The following is a 20,724-nucleotide window of genomic DNA, read 5'->3' on the forward strand; positions in this document are numbered from 1 at the left end:
GGCTCTCCCAGGAGGCTCCTCTCTCGGCCACACTTAGAAAATAACACGTGCTTTCCGGGACACGCAGGCTAAACGTGGCCAGCTGTTGTCACCTATCATAAGCAGCTTCCTGTTTAAGTGGAAACTCATCAATTTGATTGCTGTTCTTCTACAGGTGTTACAGGTAAGATAAAATCATTTTACAAAGCCCTTCAAAGGATCAGAGGCCTCAGATTTCAATCAGAATGATCTGGAAGGCCTTGTCCACCATTCTTGCCCTCCCAACCTTTGGCCAAATCCTTTTGTTCCCTCTCTCTCTCTGTTTTGACTAAAAACAAACAAACAAAAAAACCTTGGCTGAGAGGGACTTCATAAGGGAAAAAATTCCATATGAAGAAAGAAAGGCACAGGAATGGTATTATCAGAAAGGGTGGGGTCCAGCTTTGAAGCGATGGGAAGCGGGGGGGCCGCTCGGGAGGGGAATGGTCACAGCCAGCCCACCACAGGAGTGCCTTGCCTTGATCTAATATCACCTACATAAGGATTTCAGTTGGGGTCCTTTGAATAAATCACCTGACCTTTCACTTACGGGAGTCTTCCAATGTCTATAAAATTAAAATCCTTTCAGCTATAAGAATGCTAAGTATCATGACATCATAAGTGCCAACTTTGTCTTCCTGACCTGCCAGCCACACGGCACAGGCTGCAGCTTCAGCATCGTGTGGCGAGGGAGTCTTTTCTTGGCGTCTGGAGGTTTCAGTAGCTGGGCTCCTGTAATCGATGCCATGGGGACAGATGGGGCGTTCGGAGGTTTGGCTGAATGTGACGATCGTGACTGACTCTTCCTTGTGAAATGTGGGCAACAGTCGGCACATCCTTCTGGAAGCGGCAGGCAGGTTGGCACCTGGGGTTCTCTGGCTCCCTGGCACAGCAATATGGCATGGGGGAACGGAGGCCAAGCGCTTCGCCATCAGCTGTGCTCAGACGTCTGCACCGAGGCCTTCATGACACAGCTGTTCCCTAGATTTTCCACTGCCAATAACTCTCCCGTCACTAGTGATGACACCAAGCGATTTCTAGCTCATGGCTTTGCACTAATAAGATCGGTTTCTAGGCTTTGGGTTGGATGAAGTGCTGTCACTCGTGGACATAAATTCCTAACAGATTTTTGAAACAAAAGTTTGGTAATCACACCAGTGTCACCTTAAAACCAGAGCTGCCCATTAAAATGCATGAAATAATGCCATTTGCAGCAAACATGGATGGCCCTAGACATTGTCATACGGAGTGAAGATAGTCAGACAGAGAAGGAGAAATATCGGATGCCATCCCTTACATGTGGAATCTAAAAAGAAGTGATACAAACGCACTTACTTATAAAACAGAGACTCATGGACTTACAGAATGGACTTACGGTTGCCAAAGGGAAGGCTGTGGGGAGGGATGATTAGGGAGCTTGGGATCCGTATGTATACACTGCTATATTTAAAACGTCGTGTGGGTGCCTAGTTGCTCAGTCCTGTCTGACTCTTTTGGGCTTCCCAGGTGGCACTAGTGGTAAAGAACCCGCCTGCCAGTGCAGGAGACAAAAGAGACCTGGGTTTGATCCCTGGGTTGGGAAGATGCCCTGGAGGAGGGCCTGGCAACCCACTCCAGTATCCTTGCCTGGAAAATCGCATGGACAGAGGAGCCTGGTGGGCTACAGTTCAGTACAGATACTGACATCTCCCTCTCCAGGGAATCTTCCCAGCCCAGGGACCACACCCTCATCTCATGTGTCTTCTGCACTGCAGGTATGTCCTTTACCCACTGAGCACTGGAGAAGCCCTATCATATTTAAAACGGATAACCAGCAAGGATTATAGCACAGGGGATTCTGCTCAGGGTTATGTGGCAGCCTGGATGGGAGGGGAGTTTGCGGGGGAATGGACTCAGGTCTATGGATGGCTGCCTCCCTTTGCTGTTCACCTGAAGCTATTACAACATTGTGAATCAGCTATTCCCTAATACAAAATAAGAAGCTTAAAAAAAAAACCAACCCTGCTGAGGAGTGAAAGTGGCACACGGCTAAACGGCTAAACGTCAGGGGAGGAGGAGGTGCAGTCATTACTGCCTCCCATCTGAGCCTGCAGGATAGGCTGATCTGGATCACATTTTAAAAATAAGTTATTCTGGTCAGTTCTATCTCCATTCTGAAGGCACCACCTGGTACCTGCTGAATTGGTAAGTAACCTAGGAAAAGGGGCTGGAAGCCTATGAATTTAAATTGACTTGCCTGTAGTAATTCCTTACATTCACAGGAAAAAGAAAAAGAAAAAAAAGATGCAGGCACTACCCCTTGCCCCCACCAGACAGGCTTCCCTGGTGGCTCAGATGGTGAAGAATCTGCCTGCAGTGCAGAAGACCTGGGTTCGATCCCTGGGTTGGGAAGATCCCCTGGAGGAGGGCATGGCGACCCACTCCAGTATTTTTGCCTGGAGAATTCCATGGACAGAGAAGCCTGGCAGGCTACAGTCCATGGGGTTGCAAAGAGACGAACATGACTGAGCAACTAACATTTTCACCCCCCGCTCCCCCAGAATGTGATTCCACTTAGGGTGACTCAACAGTTGTTACTGGAGTGCCTGCTGAATTCTGGCTGTTGTCTGAAATGCACGTGTATTCAACCATTAACGAGTATTTATAATACAAAAGGATGAGTTTACTATTTTTTTTTTTTTTAAAGCTACAGGATGTAGCTCTGAAGGTGAAATGACACGATGGCAACTGTTACTTTTGGGAATGCAATAACTGGATTTCTATCAGCTCTAAATCATTTTGGTGCCAATTCTCTAGTTCTTTCTTTCCTTCTGGTGGTCTCTCTTTGTTCATGTCACTGCCTGTTGACACCTCCAGTGAGGAGAAGTCAAGGAAAGTGACAGGAGCCAGGTCATGGTCCTTGAAGCCGGTGCAGAGCGGAGAGAAAGCAGGAGGCTGAAAATCGCAGAGGAGTTTCCTAGAGAGGCCGCCCATGTACCGCCATCTTCCCTGAATTAATAACTGAAGGAATGAAGCAGACACCCCCACTCCCGCTCCCGCACCTCAGCACACACCGGCTGAACACTTCACACACTTTTAGGGGACTTCCTAGCCCAGTGATCTCTTAAGACCCATATTTTTATTGTTCCGAGGAACAGACAGTGCCTGCTGTTGCTTTTCAAGCCTGAAGAATTTCCCCGCGATTTTCTCAGTTCAGTGGTTGAGTGGCTGTTTGAGCCGCGTGTTTCTTTTACTGTCACGGATTTCAAATCAATTGGGACACATGGCAATTGGAAGATGTCTCTCTCTCCGCATGATGGATATGTAAGAGGGCTTTTTAAAAATTCTATCTATATCCATAAAAGGAGAAACAGTTTTATTGTACCTGTCAGCTAGAAAAATCACAGTTTGCTAATGGGAAGAATACATGATAACAGCCTCTTGGTTTGATACAGATAGGGACAAAATTACATTAGCCACCATCTCAGCAGATTGAGAGACATTTCCTCTTGTAAACAGTCCAAGGAGCTGCAGGTCCACGTAGGACCATTTAGCTGTTGCTGTTTTAGACTTAGTTTTCTGGTCTATGCTTTGGAAAATGCCTTACATGTTAATTTCCCATACGTGTGTGTTTAAACACCACGCCCTTGATATGTTTGATGCTCTGGGTACCTTACTGTTGAATGTGTGTGTATGCTCACTTTGTTAGACTATGACAAAGTCTTAGTCTTTCTCTTCTTCTTTTTTTGTTCCCTATCATCAGATCTTTCATCATATCTGCACTATTCTTTAATTTATTTTTCATTGAACATAGCTGATTTACAATGTTAATTTCTGCTGCCCAGCAAAGTGACTCAGTTATGCACATACGTATATTCTTCTTTGTACTCCTTTCCACTATGGTTTATCCCAGGATAGAAAATATGCTATACAGAAAGATCTTGCTGTTTATCCATCCTATATACACTAGTTTGCCTCTCCTAACCCCAAATTCCTAGTCTATCCCTCCTCCTCAGCAAGCTTCTTGAGATGAATAGGGGAGGTTTGGGACCCAAAACCTCAGCAAGCTTGGTTTGAATGATGTACAGAGCCACATTTCCATTCTTATAAAGACTCGACCTATAAGACAAGTATAATTGTTTTTCATTCCTTTAGGAACTGAGTTTCAAGCTAAAGGATACAGAGGCTGACCCATCTGTATAGTAACTACTTTATCTTCAATTTGTTTCTTAATATTAGGGAGAGCATCCTTAATTAAGATGAAAATCAAAAGATTCCTACATCTTCCAAATGTAAATTTCCATACTGTCATTAAACACAATTCCAACTGCCTGTTTTTATTAACGGTTAAAGCTCCCTTTGAACAATTTACACCCCCAAACACTAATTATATATGGAGTTGACTGTCGGATTGGATTACACGCCCTTCACCCTGGGGATTAATTACCACTTCTCTGGCTGCCCAGGGCAGTGAGATGAGGGAAAGGGGAGCTGGTGAGGGTCAGGGGAGAATGTGTATGGGGTTGAGTGCAGGTGCGATCACAGGAAGAGGAGAAAAACACACGTCCTCCTGGGCCACCCTTACACTTTACTAAACTCAGTCATCTGGGAGTGTGTCCAACGAAGGAGCAAAGACTCTGGATTTGGCTCTCAGTCCTCGAAGTCTAGCTCCTTGTTAGCTTAATGAGGTCCACGCAGGGCCTGAGGAAGACAACTTAGTATTCCTGTTTCTTGGACATGAAGAAAGACCTTGTCTACACTCTTGGTAAAGACAGGATGGGAGAGAAGGCTGGGAGGAAGATGAGGGTGGAAGAGACAGCTTCCGCCTCTCCAGGTGGTCGCTCTGAGAAGAGGCCATCTCACTGGGTCTCAGGGGACTCGCCAGGAGACCAGTGTCATGACTCACTTTTTCTGATTAGGAAGCAGGGACTCAGAGACATTTAGCACCATTCTGGCTTCTGACTGTGGGTGGGGCACGTGGTTTACAGTCTGTCCCCTCAGCTGGACGGTCAGCAGTCAGAGGGCAGGGGGGTCTCTCACTGTTGTCTGTTGGTCCCCGCTGGGGATTTAAGGGCGTGCCTCCCACAGATACACAATTGTGTGCTTGCTGAACAGCAGAAGTTGAAAATGGGATTCAAGCCAAACTCTTGAAACCATATCTCCTGCCCTCGAGGCTTGTCCTTGACACATATTTTTTCCCTAAGAGCCTAAATAATTTTCTCATGTGTCATTTTCAGCATCTCCCGAGCATTCCAGGATGCTATATTTATTCATGTTCTTCTTTTGTTTCTCCTCCTAAGTTGATGCTGGGAATGAAATACTTGGGTTTTGGCACTATGATGGGGGGGATGGATGACAGGATATTTTTCCTGTATAAGAATTATTTACACTTTTATAAAGACTATAGCACTTTAGAGAACAGAAAGCTTTCAGGAGTGAATCACTATTTTTCTTTGCCTGTTACAGTTTACAAAGACAGAAATGCCTCTTTCTGGTAACATACAGCCCCAAATGCAGGTGCTCAGAAATATAAGACTCCTTGATGCCATTTGCCTTAGATTTCTGGCATCCTGGATACAACTGTGATAGCACTGGCTGTCCCATTCATTCAAACCACTCCCCGCCAAGGGCTCGGGGGTGCACTCGGCAATTTCCTTTGAGAGGGTGACATTTAACTGACTGGGTCACATGACAGAAATGGCCACACTAGGGTTTATATGTGTCTAATCTGTAGACACATATAAACCATCTCCCCGGTCCCACTTACCTGGCCTTCCCCATATCGACAAGACCCCACACTTACATATCATCGAAGATGAGTTTCTGCCTCTTGCAGTCCCGGTGGCCATTGGAGCCTGGAGACCAGGGCTCGGTCTGCGGCCGTGACTTGTGGAGGATGTTTTCAGAATTGGTGTGAGCCGCTTTCTGGACAACAAACAAACACAGCCGCCTTTGAGAAACTGGCCCTCTGGCTGAAGGAGTAACCCGTTAGAATTGCTGGGGTTCTAGGTTAGACGTGATAGCGCTTTTTGTTTTGATTAAGAAAGAGAAACGCGTGCATTTCAGGTCTCAAGCTGGAAGCTTTCACGTGTGTGGTCAGATGCCATCCGCATGGCAACATTACCAGGGAGGCCTTAGTCTTGCTCTCACGCATCCAGATCCTGAACCTGCCGAAGCGTGGACGGCTACTGCGGGTGCAGGCTGGGGGCTTAGGACTCAGGCTCCTACTCTTCCCGGTTGCTAGGCCCACGGTTCCCCAAACTGACTGCATCAGAGTCACCATTAACACACAGACAGCTGAGTGCCACCACCAGCATCTCCGTCCCAGTAGGTCTGGGGGAGGGCCTGAGAACATGCATTCTGCACAAGTTTCAGAGTGCTGGTCTAGGACCGGAGCTCTCAGAACCACTGAGCTGTGTTCATCCTTCACGAGAGGTTCAGGTCATAGACTGACTGGTTCTCATCAGCTGTCTGTGACAAACAGGAAGAGCCGAGGGGTATCGCAAGAAATTATTTAAGATGTGTTTTAAAAAGGAACACTCTCTATCTGGGGAAAAATTTAAACATCCTTTTTTTTTTCTCCCCCTGGAGATACAGATATATAAAGAGCAGCTACTGTGTGTGCTGATCATTTGGACCATAAAACACCCTGTCTTTGGTTAGGAGATTCAAATGGATTCCTCTGAAGTAATAAATATGGGCTGATTTTATGTGCAGATCAAGAGGCTTTGTTATGAGAGGCTCTAGGACTCTGGGCATTTCCTTTTTGGCACACAGAGTAGTAAATTACGGATGTGTGTGAACCCTGGTCTAAGTGGCTCTCCTCAGCTCAACTGTAAGCTTCCTGCAGGCAGAGACCGAATCTGATAGGTTAGCAATACACCTCTACTGCTTAGCAGAGTGCCTGGGACACAATAAGTGCTTCCTTGATAAACACCTGTTCAGTGAAAGAAGGTCAAAATAAAGTCTATAATTGGTTCAAGATTCTCTGCACATCATAGTTGCTTGTGATAGAAGGCTCTAGAGGCAAAGAGAAGTTGTGCTTGGTTTAAAATTTGAATTGCTTGCTTTTTATTTCCGATTTTCCTAATATGACCTTCTCAGATTCTTGTATCCTAGAACTAAAGAGAACTGCTCTCAAATGAGGGTGCCTAAGAGGCTTAGTTTCCTGATGGTTCAGTAAGACTGTGGCTCTTGTTGGACCTTAACAACTTTTTTTCACCTTTTTGAGTCACTGGATAAAGCATGAAATGCTGCCTCCCCTGTTTGTTTGCAGAGTCCTATTGCCAAGTCTCATTTCTCCTTGCCTCATAAAGCCCTGCTGGATTTGAGAAGCACAATGGGGAGAGTTTGAAATTAAATAAAGTACTTGGAGGATGCACAGTTCAGGGATGCCCACTCTTAAAGAGCATCCGTAAAGAGGGACATGCAGTATGAGTATCCACAGGGGTGGAGCCGGGTCCATGTGGGCCCATGGGGGACGTGGGGCTATTTCTTTTCAGAATGGAAAATGAGGTCCTCCAAAGAGGTTCCTAAGCAGAAGAGGCTTAAAATAGCGCCTCTTTTTCTTCTGCCACAGCCTGTGCAAGATGCAAAGGGCAGCTCTTGCTGGGTCTTCCCAGAGCAGCACTCAGGGCTGCCTTGAGGGGCCTTGAGCTGGAGTTTAGACTGAGCTGGGTTACAGGCAGAGTAAGGGCTGTGCTCGGTTTCATTTCTGTTTCAACTGGGACAGGAGGGCATCAACCTACCGTGAGGTCTGCGGCATGGCTCTGCAGCTGGCTCTCCGCCTTATGCTTTTTGTTGGAGGAGGTGGAAGTGAACAGACCGTTGCTGTTGGATTTGCTGGAGGAAGTTAAGTCCTCGCCGGAGAATTTGTGTTTAGATGTGTCGGAGAGGGGTGAGATGGGCGACCGGAGCATTTTTTCATTTTTATTTATTGGTATTGCCAAGCTGAGAAAGGAAGTCACAGTAATGGAATGTCACACACTCAGCACAGGGGAAGGAAAATGTTTTATATATGACCCAAAGCTCCCATTTAAAACCTGCTGGTAGGAAGATGTTTGCTGGGAATTCTTATGCCAGGAAACAATTTTATGGCATTAGGACCGTAACAAACAACAAGCACATTTTGTTCATTGCTTCTTTACTTATTCTCCCAGAATTAAGAGTAATTCTGGAGCGAAACGACTAAGAATACTACTCTCACTTCCCAAGTTTTTCATCCAAGGATCTCAAAATACACAGCAAACCACTTACTGTTTTCCTAACAAGTGCAAGCAGCAAGTAATGGGAAACTCAATTAAATGATACATGAGATCTCTACTTCCAAAAGGACTTTAGCTAACACCTGCTGCTGCTGCTGCTGCTGCAAGCCGCTTCAGTCATGTCTGACTCTGTGCGACCCCACAGACGGCTGCCCACCAGGCTTCCTCGTCCCTGGGATTCTCCAGGGAAGAACACTGGAGTGGGTTGCCATTTCCTTCTCCAATGCATGAAAGTGAAAAGTGAAAGTGAAGTAGCTCAGTCGTGTCCTACTTTTACTGACCCCATGGACTGCAGCCTACCAGGCTCCTCCGCTGTGGGATTTTCCAGGCAAGAGTACTGGAGTGGGTTGCCATTGCCTGCTCCCTAATTATCACACGGAGAATAACACAATCACAGAACAATCAAGCATGAAGCTACCTTCCAACTGTTAGGCAACCAGGCATTGATCAGAATACAAAGAACTGAAACAGTCATTAGAAATGACATTTTCTGATTTCTAGTTCCTTATTTTACCTTCAAAACTATTGTCTATGGCTGAATATACATCCCAGTGGACCGTCACAGAAGGGAGTCACTTATATCTGGGTCTTTACAATGTATGTAATGTGGATAGGGCTCTCTCTATGACTTCAGGTGGAAACAAAAAGAGTAGGAAGACACATTAGCCCAAAATGAACTCAATCATTGCTAACTTGGGATGATTCTCCACCTGGTAGAGTCAGGCAATGTAAGGTAAATTCATTGGACAAAGAGTTAGTCATTTTTCCTGCATTTATGACTTCTTAATTGCATGTGTTGGCTATCACTGCAAACAAGCCATTAAGGTCACTTCTTATTTTTTAAGCAATATCCTTAGTTGGTGGTCACAGTGCAGAAATTACAAATGTAGGCCTCTAGAACAAATGAGAAACCAAGATGCTTAATGCTATGCAAACACATTTGTGTAGGGAGAGAATTTCTGATGACAGCTTTCTGGTTTAAAAAGCACTGTGCATCCAACTACTTAGAAGTGAGAAGCTGTGTTCTAGAAAACTGCCTTGGGCGAATCAGAAGTAGCTCAGCCAGTGAGGATGAAACACTGAAGCTGAAGATGGAGGTTAATTGTCTGAATGTAATGGTTTCTCGACACATGAGTAAAGAAACCCTATTTCGAAGTCTCTATAATTTTACATACAGTACTTAGGTGGTGCTATAGTGATAAAGAACCCACTTGCCAATGCTGGAGACATAAGAGACGCTGGTTTGATCCCTAGGTTGGGAAGATCCCCTGGAGGATAAAACGGCAACCCACTCCAGTATTACTGCCTGGAGATTTCCGTGGACAGAGGGGACAGGTGGGCTACAGTCCATAGGGTTGCAAAGAGTTGGACCCGGCTGAATTGATTTAGCACGCATGCACTCAGTTCAGTCCAGTCGCTCAGTCGTGTCCGACTATTTGCAACCCCATGGACCGCAGCAAGTCAGGCTTCCCTGTGCATCACCAACTCCCAGAGCTTGCTCAAACTCATGTCCATTGAGTCAGTGATGCCATCCGACCATATCATTCTCTGTTGTCCCCTTGTCCTCCTGCCTTCAATCTTTCCCAGCATCAGGGTCTTTTCCAGTGAGTCAGTTCTTTACAACAGGTGGCCAAAGTATTGGAGCTTCATCTTCAGTATCAGTCCTTCCAATGAATATTCAGGACTGATTTCCTTTAGGATTGACTGGTTTGATTTCCTTGCAGTCCAAGGGACTCTCAAGAGTCTTCTCCCACACCACAGTTCAAAAGCACCAATTCTTCGGTGCTTAGCTTTCTTTATGGTCCAACTCTCACATCCATACATGACTACTGAAAAAACCACAGCTTTCACTATATGGACCTTTGTTGGCAAAGTAATTTCTCTGCTTTTTAATATGCCGTCTAGGTTGGTTATACTTTTCTTCCAAGGAGCAAATGTCTTTTAATTTCATGGCTGCAGTTACCATCTGCAGTGATTTTGGAGCCCAGGAAAATAAAATCTGTCACTGTTTCCATTGTTAAACCATCTATTTGCCATGAAGTGATGGGACTGGATGCCATGCTCTTAGTTTCTTGAATGTTGAGTTTTAAGGCATGTACTACATGATTTTATTTTATTTTTTAAAAGACTTTTTGATGTGGACCATTTTAAAAGTCTTTATTGAATTCATTACAGTATCACTTCTGTTTTATGTGTTTTTTTTTTTCCCTGCCACAAAGCATGTGGGGTCTTAGCTCCCCAACCAGGGAAGGAACCCGCACCCCCTGCATTGGGAAAGTGAAGTCTTAACTACTGGACTACCAGGGTTTTAAACATGATTTTAAACACTTGTGGGAAAGGAAATTATTACATCAAATATTGTCAAGCACATACAATCTTTTCTTCTTCATCATAAGTTTATCTATTGAAATTGACCAAAGTAATTTTGAAACATTCTTGGGATCATGTCTTTGGGACACGCGATTACCATATATATCGAATTGTCTTATTACACTGGTACAGCTTGACAGAGGTAACCACAATTTCAGAAATACACAGACCACTTTTCCTAGAAAAATTCAAAGCTCTTTCATAGCGGCATTGAGTCCCTACTTAACATAAGTGAAACTATCAGAGCCAGCAGTCTCTGCCAAGCAAAGGGTCTGGAGCAGGAGTCCCTAACCTTTTTGGCATCGGGCCAGTTTCATGGAAGACTATTTTTTCATGGGCCAGGACCCAGAGCGGAAATGGTTTGGGGATGATTCAAGTGCATTACATTTAACTGTGCACTTTATTTCTATTATTATTACATCAACTCCATCTCAGATCTTCAGGCATTCAACCCTGAAGATTGAGGACCTCTGCTTTTATCCTGGGGTCCCTGAACTTGCATGGAAAAGAAATTACATCTTCATTTTCATTAACCTCTCACTGAAACGGAACATTTCCTTGAATGACGAACGAAGGCAGGAAACCAGAGGAGTGGTTAGCAGGCGTATTGCTTGCAATACCTGTGACTGCGTCACCAGTGGAAATCACAGATGTTTTCATGTCATATCGGTTGTTGCAGACATCTTCAAATATTATTTAGACTCATCACTGCCAGCAATTATAGCTGTTACTAGAGCCAGCAGACAGGTTATTCAATCACACATTTAAAAGACACTCTGGAGCCGCATTTTCTCCTTTCACATGTCCCCAGTGTTTTGGGACACCATCTGCTGGGCACAGAGGACTGCGGGTTTGGCCAGCTTGTCTGCTGCTCCTCCTCACTCAGACCTTCCAGAGCCCTAGTCCTCCTTTCCCAAGGTGATTCTAACACTGCAGCCGCCTGTGCGCGGGTGCCCGGGCTCTCTAATTTCCTCTCCGGGTTTTAGTACTGCTCTACATCTTCTCCTAACCTTTCAGTTTACATTTTTATGTGTTGCACTGAAACATTAATCTCCCCTTAAAAATTCTATGTACACAGTCGGGGAGAGTGAAGAGTGTCTGAGCAGAGGGAAAGTGGTTTCTGATCTGTGCTGTTTCTAAATGGAAAGAGCTTCTGTGACTGATGATGAGCTCCTCGCTTGTAATAAATATCAGGGGCCTTGCTTTGCCAGGAAGCCGTTTGTCATGGAGGGGAGTCAGCGCCATGCAGGTCCCCCTGGAACCCCTTGGAGGAGGGGCTGTTTTGCCTTGGAGACCCCGATCTTGTCTATCACCACAAATTCAGTCCATAGCCAGGATCTTTAGGTGTGTTTTATGACGAGTCTGCTTATTACATCTGTGTGATAAGCTTAGTGTTCTCATGACTCTTAATTCAGTTTTTTGGGTCTCCCAGGTGGCGCTAGTGGTAAAGAACCTGCCCACCAATTCAGGAGACGTAAGAGACGTGGGTTCAATCCCTGAGTTGGGAAGATCCCCTGGAGGAGGGCATGACAATTCACTCCAGTATTCTTGCCTAGAAAATCCCATGGACAGAGGAGCCTGGTGGGCTACAGTCCACGGGGTCACACAGAGTTGGATACTGCTGAAGTGACTTAGCACACAGGTGGAATTCGGTTTTTAAATTTTCAGAGTGGAGGGTGTGTTTTTGAAAGGATAGAATGTGCTATAGCTGGTAACTGGTCTTTTGTTACAAAGAAGCACTGCTGGTGCACCCGGAACTGTGACTAGCAGCCCACGCCCAGGGTCCTGGTGAACCGTCTGTGTGCGCTTAGTCACTCAGTCGTGTCTGACTCTTTGCGATCCCATGGACTGTAGCCCATCAGGCTCCCCTGTCCATGGGATTCTCCAGGCAAGAATACTGGAGCAGGTTTCCATGCCCTCCTCCAGGGGATCTTCCCAGTTCAGGGATCAAACCCAGGTCTCCCTCATTGCAGGCGGATTTTATACTGTCTGAGTTACTAGGGAAGCTCAAGAATATTGGAGTGGGTATTAGCTATCCCTTCTCCAGGGGATCTTCCCAACCCAGGAATTGAACCAGGGTCTCCTGCAAGGCAGGAGGATTCTTTACCAGCTGAGCTACCAGGGAAGCCCAGTGTTAAACCAAGGGAATCAGGTCTGCAAGAGACAGGCTGGGACCCTGGGATCCTCTGCTTAAGCGCTTGCACCTGGACACATGTCTCCTATAGCAACAAAATACAAAGCAATCCTAAAGGACTCAGGGCTTCCCTGGTGGCTCAGACGGTAAAGGCATTGCAGAACCAGGGTTCGATCCCTGGGTTGGGAAGATCCTCTGGAGGAGGGCATGGCAACACATTTTAGTATTCTTGCCTGGAGAATCCCCATGGACAGAGATCTTGGTGGGCTACAGTCCATGGGGTCGCAAAGAGTTGGACTCGACTAAGCAACTAAGCACAGCCTAAGGGACTAAAAACAACTGTGAAAGTGTGCAGTTGGAGCAAATTATGAACAACAAGATACAAAAAGACCAAAAACCCAACTGCCAATTTTGAGGAACTGGGAGCAAAAGTGCACACAAGACCAACAAAGGGCATGGGCAGGCCAAGTCCCCCTCCACGAGACCCCTGGACCCACAACTTCCTCCCTCACATTTAAGGAATCGGCTTGCCCCCATCAGAGAGTGAGCAAGGGAAACTTACTTTTTCCTCACTCCTTCAACTGTAGCCTGAGCCCCAGCAAAGCCTTGGCTGAATTTCTCCTCTGGCCTCTTATCAATTTCTATTGATTAAGGAGTCCAAGAACCCTGGTCTGGACACCCAGAGCAGAGAAATCATTAAAAAAAAATCTACTCTCCCCCTGCAAACACGTGCCTCTCAGACCCAGGCATGCCTCCACCAACCCTTGCCTTTGCAGGAGCGCACGTACCTGTTGATGTTCATGCTGCAGTGATTTGAGGACAAAGTACTGCTGGCAGGGGCGGTCAGTCGCGAGGCGCTCTCCCTCTCTCCCGGGGCCTTCTTGATCTCCCTGTAGTCGTCTTCGTTGTCGCACTGCATGGAAAGAAGCGAAAACCAATCAGCTTCGGACTTCGATGGATCACAGTGAGCTCCCATCCCACCAGCGCAGGGGCTTCTTTGGACAAGGTCCTGAGCACCAACAGGATGGCAGCACTCTCGGCCCCGGCCTCGGTTCCCCGTCAGCTCCTCCTCGAACAAGGATGAAATCTGTCGTTTTGACTACTGACAGCTTACGAAAAGGTGTGACACCGGGATCAAACTGCAGGAGGGAATATTTTGAATGATGCAAACTGCTCAACCAATGGGCTGGATTCTACCCTCCAAAGAAGATCTGCTCTGGAGTCTCACTGGAGTTCAGCATCCCTTTCTTTGGCATTTCTTGGTACCCAAACAAGGTATAGCAAGCCATCTGTCCTGGGCTTAATGCTGTAGGAGCAGTGACAAGCTCAGGCTTTTCTTCTGAAATTCATGGCCTTGAAGGATCTTTTTATAAAACAGCAGTTCGACTGGATTGTTTCCACGGTTGTATTTAACTTTAGACGTGTAACAGGTGTGATGCAGGCCTCCCGGGTGGCACTAGTGGTAAAGAACCCGCCTGCCAATGCAGGAGACACAGGAGACTCAGGTTCGATCCCTGGGTTGGGGAGATTGCCTGGAGGAAGGCCTGGCAACCCACTCCAGGATTCTTGCCTGGAGAATCCCATGGACAGAGGAGCCTGGCGGGCTACAGTCCACAGGGTCGCAAAGAGATGCGACTGAAGCAACTTAGCACAGCACACACGCAGGGGTAATGCACGTGCACTCAACCAACTTCTATTTTTGCTGAGATTGCAGCAACACAGCAGAGAGACATTCAGGATTCTCAGCGGTGTTTCCAGGAGACGGGCACTGGTACTGAAGACAGAAAGACTGTGACCTTCTCTTTCTAGCTGGGATGTCACACAGCCTCTGGATGAAGGGCCACAGATGCTCACGTTGAAACTATGTCCCATGGAGGGTCTGAGCCAAACCTCTGAACCCCCTAGTTTTGGCTCCCAGGGCTCCGGCAGGGCTAGACTCTGCACCCTGGGCAGCCAGGTCTGTGATGTCCCACCTCCTGCACCCAAAACTAGTGGTTTCACACCCCAGATGATGAGTAAAGAGCACTGTGCAAATGTTCTTCCCCTTCTTTATGCATGTTCACCTATGTTTCAGTAGATTTCATGAGGACAGCTGAGTGTCAGGCTTAGTGTAAATGAAGTTTCATAAGTTAAACTTAAAAAGTCCATGAATAGTAAAATTACTTAAATATAGATTATGAATTATACATGTCTGTTTTTGCACATCTCTACTGACATATGCCTGTATAGCTATATGTATTTCCAATCTCTATATGTTTATCAATTTCTATCTCTGAAACACCTCTCTCTTTATATCAGCCTGTCCATTTATCCATCAGTCTCCAGATGACGGATTGATTTACTCATTAATCAATTAATCACCTGGGAGTTGATGGATAAATGCATCTGACAAGTAATGAGGAGGGCAGGATATGCAGAGGAAAACAGAAGGAAAAGAGGGGCAGGTGTGTAGCGAGCTAACCCGTATTACTAAATTATATCATTTTAACCTAACAACATCCCTGTAAAGATGTCACCAGTTTACAAATGAAGAAACTGAAGTACACAGAAGGGAAGGTCACCTGATTAAGGTCACCTAGGAGGTCAGGGCTGAGTGCATGATTCGTGGGCTTCAGTGCAAAATGAAAAGGCTAGGCCCCATGTTCAAAAAGCTGGAGAAGATGCTTGATGTCAGCCTTGGTGATAATTTTCTTAAATTTAATACCAAAAGCAAAAGGAAGAATAAACAAGTGGGACTATGTTAAACAAAAAAGCTTCTGCAAAACAAAGTGTAAGTCGCTCAGTCACATCTGACTCTTTGTGACCCCGTGGACTATAAAGTCCATGGAATTCTCCAGGCCAGGATACTGGAGTGGGTAGCCATTCCCTTCTCCAGGGAATATTCTCAACTCAGGGATCGAACCCAAGTCTTTGGCACTGCAGGTAGATTCTTTACCAGCTGAGCCACCAGGGAAGCCTGCACAGCAAAGGAAACCATCAATAAAACGAAAAGGCAATCTACTGAATGTAAAAAAATATTTTCAAATAATATATCCGAGAAGGGGTTAATATTCAAAACACATAAATAACACTTGCAATTCAGTAACAAAGAAACAAACAAAAAAATCTGATTGAAAAACAGGCGGAGGATTTGATTAAATATTTTTTCTAAAGAAGACATACAGATGGTCAACAGGCACATGAAAAGATGCTCAGCATCACTAACCATCAGGGAAATGCAAATCAAAACCACAATGAGATATCACCTCACACCTCTTAGAATGGCTGTCATAAAAAGACTAGAAATAATACATGTGTGAGGATGTGGAGAAAAAGGAACCCTAGTGCACTGTTGGTGCAACCGCCAAACAGTATGGAGGTTGCTCAAAAAATTATAATAGAGTGACTACATGATCCAGCAATCTCACTTCTGGGTATTAATCCAAAGAAAACTGAAACACTGATTTCAAAAGACCCCCACATTCACTGCAGCATTATTTACAATGGCCAAGACAAGGAAACAGCGTAAATGGCTGTGGATGGATAAGGAAATTGGGGCATAGGTATGTATACAACGGAAGAAGGGAGTCTTGCCATTTGCAACAACACGGATGGGCCCGGAGGGTGCTATGCGAAGTGAAATGAGTGGGATGTGTGTGTGCCAGTCACTCGGTCTTGTCCGATTCTTTGTGATGACAAAGATGACAAAGACCTTAGGATCTCACTTAAATGTAGAATCTGAAAACCAAAACCAAACCACTCTGGGGTGGAGAGAGGGGTATAAAATGAAGGGGTGAAGGAAATTTAAAAAGTACAAATCTCCAGTTATAAAATGAGTAAGTCACGTGGATATAGGGCAACACTAATAAACAGCATGGTGAGTGTAGCTAAAAATACCCTGGCACACATTTGAAAGTAGCTAGGAGATCTTGACAGTTCTCACCAGGAGAAGAGATTTGTAATTATGTATAGTGATGATGTTAGCTGGACTGATTGTGGTCATCATTTTGCTACACATGTAAACCAATATTGAATCATTATATTGTATAACTGAAAATAATATAATATTATGTCAATTATACCTCAAAAAAAAAAAAAAAAGCGGTTTAAGAGTAACATTATAAAGTGCTAAAGTCAGGAGCATTTTCCTGTCTTGAAACTGGTCTCTTAACCTGTCAGAGAAGTGTGTTTACTTGCTGCTTTACACTGTGCTCCTGGAAGCATGGGGATGCTTGGCACGTGCTGACTCTCCCAAACGCCAGGAGTACTGGCCTGAGACCAGGCACGCGCACGCAGCCCAGCAAACGTCTTCTGCCACCTGCCAGCTGTGGGTCGCGGGGTGAGGAAGTGCAGTCAGGCACCACCCCTTCCCCAAGGCCAACTGGCAGTCTCTCCTGGGGGACCCCGCACTACCTGGATTGAGGGCGGGGAGGTGCTGATCCTGGCCCCAACCCTCACTATGCCGGTGCCTTGGCTGGTGGATGGGGATGCAGAGAGGGGAGGCTGCGCCCAGCCAGGAATGCACAGGGGCCACGGGGCAGGCAGAACCCATCCTGGGGAAATGTAGGGGGTGGGACCAAGCATGCTCTGTTGTCCCATCACCTTCACTTACAAAAGACAGATTCAAAGATAAAAGGAGGAATTCCAAGGTGGCAGCCACAGGCATTAAATTCCGAGCATGGAGTCTTCTGAGCGGGGGCCGTGAGGCGAAAGGACTACACAAATCTCCAGCTGGTTTATTATTGGGAGACCCTATAGCCAGAGACCTGACTTCATTCCCAGCTCTGTCCTTTCTTACCTACATGACCCTAGGGCAAGTCACTTTAGGCTCTGTGAGCCTCAGTTTCCTCATCTGTAAAAGGGGTATGACAAGAACATTTGCCTCAAAAGTTGTAAGGATTTATAAATGATTGGGGCTTCCCTGGTGGCTCAGAGGTTAAAGTGTCTGCCTGCAATGCGGGAGACCTGGGTTCGATCCCTGGATTGGGAAGATCCCTGGAGAAGGAAATGGCAACCCACTCCAGTATTCTTGCCTGGAGAACCCCCATGGACAGAGGAGCCTTAGTGGGCTACAGTCCACACGGTCGCAGAGTCGGACACGACTGAGCAACTTCACTTCACTTCAGCATCCCTCGTGGGGACATAGACATGTGTTAACAGTTGTGAATGGTTTTGTCCCAAATCTGGGGCTGTCCATGAGGACTATAATCTTTCGTTTGTCGCCCACTGTGTTTTTCGCTGTGGTCCTAGTTACTTTTGAAGATGTAGTAACAGGAGGGGGTAAAGATTCTCAGAACTGGTTTTAAATTATGATTAAGTGATTCCTGCGCTCAAAAATTCTTCAAAAACATCTGAATGGCCAAGTGTGTGGGTCTACTTCTGGACCCGCATCCAGCTCTCCCTGCACTTAAGTCCTTGCCCGCCTCACTCTGTTCAATCCCCCTCTGTTCAGCTGGCTTCCCAGCTTTGGTAGCGAATCCTCTGATTACTCAAAAGTCCCTCCTGTTTAGGGCCCTGTTCCCAGCTCCTCTCCACCACAAAGTCCTTCTGCTCAATACCATGAGGAGCACCAGACTATGGCTCCCATACCACAGGCTGGTGGGTCCTGTTGCCCACGATCCCCACTGGTCACTTCCATATTCACGCCTCACCCTAGTCACAGCCTTACTCAACTCTATGAGGCAGCTGGCTTCTGAAGTCAAGGAATGACCCCACCTTTTCCAGCAAAGAATGGGGTTCACCTGTGTTTAGTTTCCTCACTGGTCCAGCCTCTAGCTCATTCCCTGAAGACACTCAGTGAAGATTTCCCAATTGCCTACTTCCACATGCAGTGGGACAGGCCTTAATTATCTATCACATGGGAATGATAGCTAGTCTTCCCACAGTGGGCAGTTCTAAGGATGTTGAGTTAATATGTGTCAAGTACTTACACTGGGCTTCCCTGGTGGCTTAGATGGTAAAGAATCTGCCTGCAATGCAGGAGACACAGGTTCGATCCCAGATTGGGAAGATACCCTGGAGAAGGGCATGGCAACTCACTCCAGTATTCTTGCCTGGAGAATCCCATGGACAGGGGAGCCTGGCAGGCTACAGTCATAGCGTTGCAGAATGTCAGACGTAGTGACTGAAGTGACTCAGGAGGCTCCTATGCACTTACGTAAAGTGCTCTATGAACGTTTGCTGGAGAAGGACACATAAATTCCTGCTCCTGGAACGTTCCAGACCAGTGGACCTGCCCACAAGTTTGGGGAGGGCCCTCCCTCCCACTGTGCCTTCAGCCCCTCGGGTTTCCAGGCCTACCTTGCGTTTCCTCTTGGATTTTGGCAAGGTCTTTTCCACCGGCGCCTCGGATGCATGGGTCGTCGGGGGCGCGCTCTCAGAGTCCTTGGCCGCGGGAGCACTCAAGACCCCCGGCTCCTGGGGCAGGTGTTCCGGAATCCTGGACAGAAGTGTCAGGTCGATTTTGACCCAGAGTGACCGAACCTCGTCACTGTCCTTCAACGGGGAGAGAAGCTCGTTGCGGCCGAAGGGGACCAGTGTGTAGAACTGCTCCTCCAGCTCCTTGGCAATGTCGCTGGTGGTCCTGGCGTTGATGGAGCCCACGGGAGCGCGGGGGCCGCCGCCGCTGATGCTGGTGGGAGCCTCCTTCAGCCTCGGGTCGTTCCCGGAGGCGGCGGCGGCGGCGGCCGCAGCGGCCACGGCCTTGGACAGAGGGTAGTCCTCCTGCTCCGACTCCAGGTCCGAGTCCGAGGAGGAGGAGGAAGAGGACGACTCCGTCTCGATGAACTCCTTGGATTTGGGGACGATCCGGCTCAGCCCCCGCGTGCGGCGCTTCTCGCAGGTCACGGCCGAGCGCAGCTCCTTGCGGTGGTTGGTCCTGCTGTTGCCGCAAGGCCTGGGCTTGGGCGGCTCCGCGGGAACCCCCGCGCCCGCCCCCGGCGCCTCGGCAGCTACGGGCTCCTCGGGCCGGTGGCCGCCGTCGCCGGCCGAGGTCCTCTCGGTGCGCCGGGTGGGCTTCTTGCCCGCGGACCTCCGGGCAGGCGCGGGCGCGCTCTCGGCGGGCGCACCAGGCACCGCGGGCGGCGGGGCGGCAGCGGCGGTCACGGCCACGGCCACGGCCGCGGGCGGGGACTTCTGCTTCACCCCTTTGCTCCCCGGGGCCTTGTTCGCGGTCCTCGGCCTCTGCTCCTCCTTGCAGGCGCCCTTGATGTCCTTGTCTCTCAGGCCGGGCGGGCAGACGTCGGGGAGCTTCCCGCAGTCCTGCGTGTCCTCCTTCACTGGGGTGTAGTACTGACTGCTCTCCGGCCCGTGGTGGCTTTCATTTTGGATCAGGACAGGGGGCTTGTGGTGATTCACTTTGTTTAGCCATTTATCCAGCTGCCACTTGTTAGAGGACGCTGGTTCCGCCTAAAAGCAGAAAACCGGCAAAAAACAAAACATCGCTTAGGACAGACTCACTTAGATGCGCCTGGCTGTTTTTCTCTGGACTTGCTGCTCTAGGCGTGTGAGCAGAAACCTGATGGGCTGGAAACTCAAGGAACGTGGAAGCAGGCGTTGTGTGTAGCCTCAACAGGCACACAGGGTGGCCACCCACAGGGCTTCCCAGGTGGCCCAAAGCATAAAGAACCTACCTGCCAGTGCAGGAGACCCAGGTTTGGTCCCTGGGTTGGAAGATCCCCTGGAGAAGGGAATGGTTACCCACTCCAGTATTCTTGCCTGGAGAACTCCATGGACAGAGGAGCCTGGCAGGCTACAGTCCATGGGGTCATAAAGAGACGGACATGACTGAGCGACTGACACTTTCCTGGACCCCCACACTGAAATGCTAGTGCAGCAGTTTGAGAAATGAGAGGACACACTATTCCTCATTAGGACCCATTTTCAGCACTTTTGAGTGTTATACAGTGTATATTTTTTGTGTTTATACAGACATGCATAAACTTGAGAGCCCATGAAAGTTAACTGGGGTGTAGTTCGGAG

General features: G+C 47.5%; 1 protein-coding gene across 1 annotated transcript in view; it reads right to left on the reverse strand.

The window, feature by feature from the left end:
* Positions 1-20,724, reverse strand: part of AFF3 (ALF transcription elongation factor 3) — a 516,502-nt gene that overhangs the window by 25,023 nt on the left and 470,755 nt on the right. The window contains exons 14-17 of the mRNA XM_052648226.1: positions 19,045-20,151; positions 13,554-13,678; positions 7,746-7,947; positions 5,801-5,922 (exon numbers count right to left, since the gene is read on the reverse strand). Coding sequence (XP_052504186.1) covers positions 5,801-5,922; positions 7,746-7,947; positions 13,554-13,678; positions 19,045-20,151 — 1,556 coding nt within the window. The remainder of the gene's footprint in view (positions 1-5,800; positions 5,923-7,745; positions 7,948-13,553; positions 13,679-19,044; positions 20,152-20,724) is intronic.

This window comes from Budorcas taxicolor, chromosome 11 (genome assembly GCF_023091745.1).
Source record: "Budorcas taxicolor isolate Tak-1 chromosome 11, Takin1.1, whole genome shotgun sequence".
In the NCBI taxonomy this organism is placed as follows: domain Eukaryota; kingdom Metazoa; phylum Chordata; class Mammalia; order Artiodactyla; family Bovidae; genus Budorcas; species Budorcas taxicolor.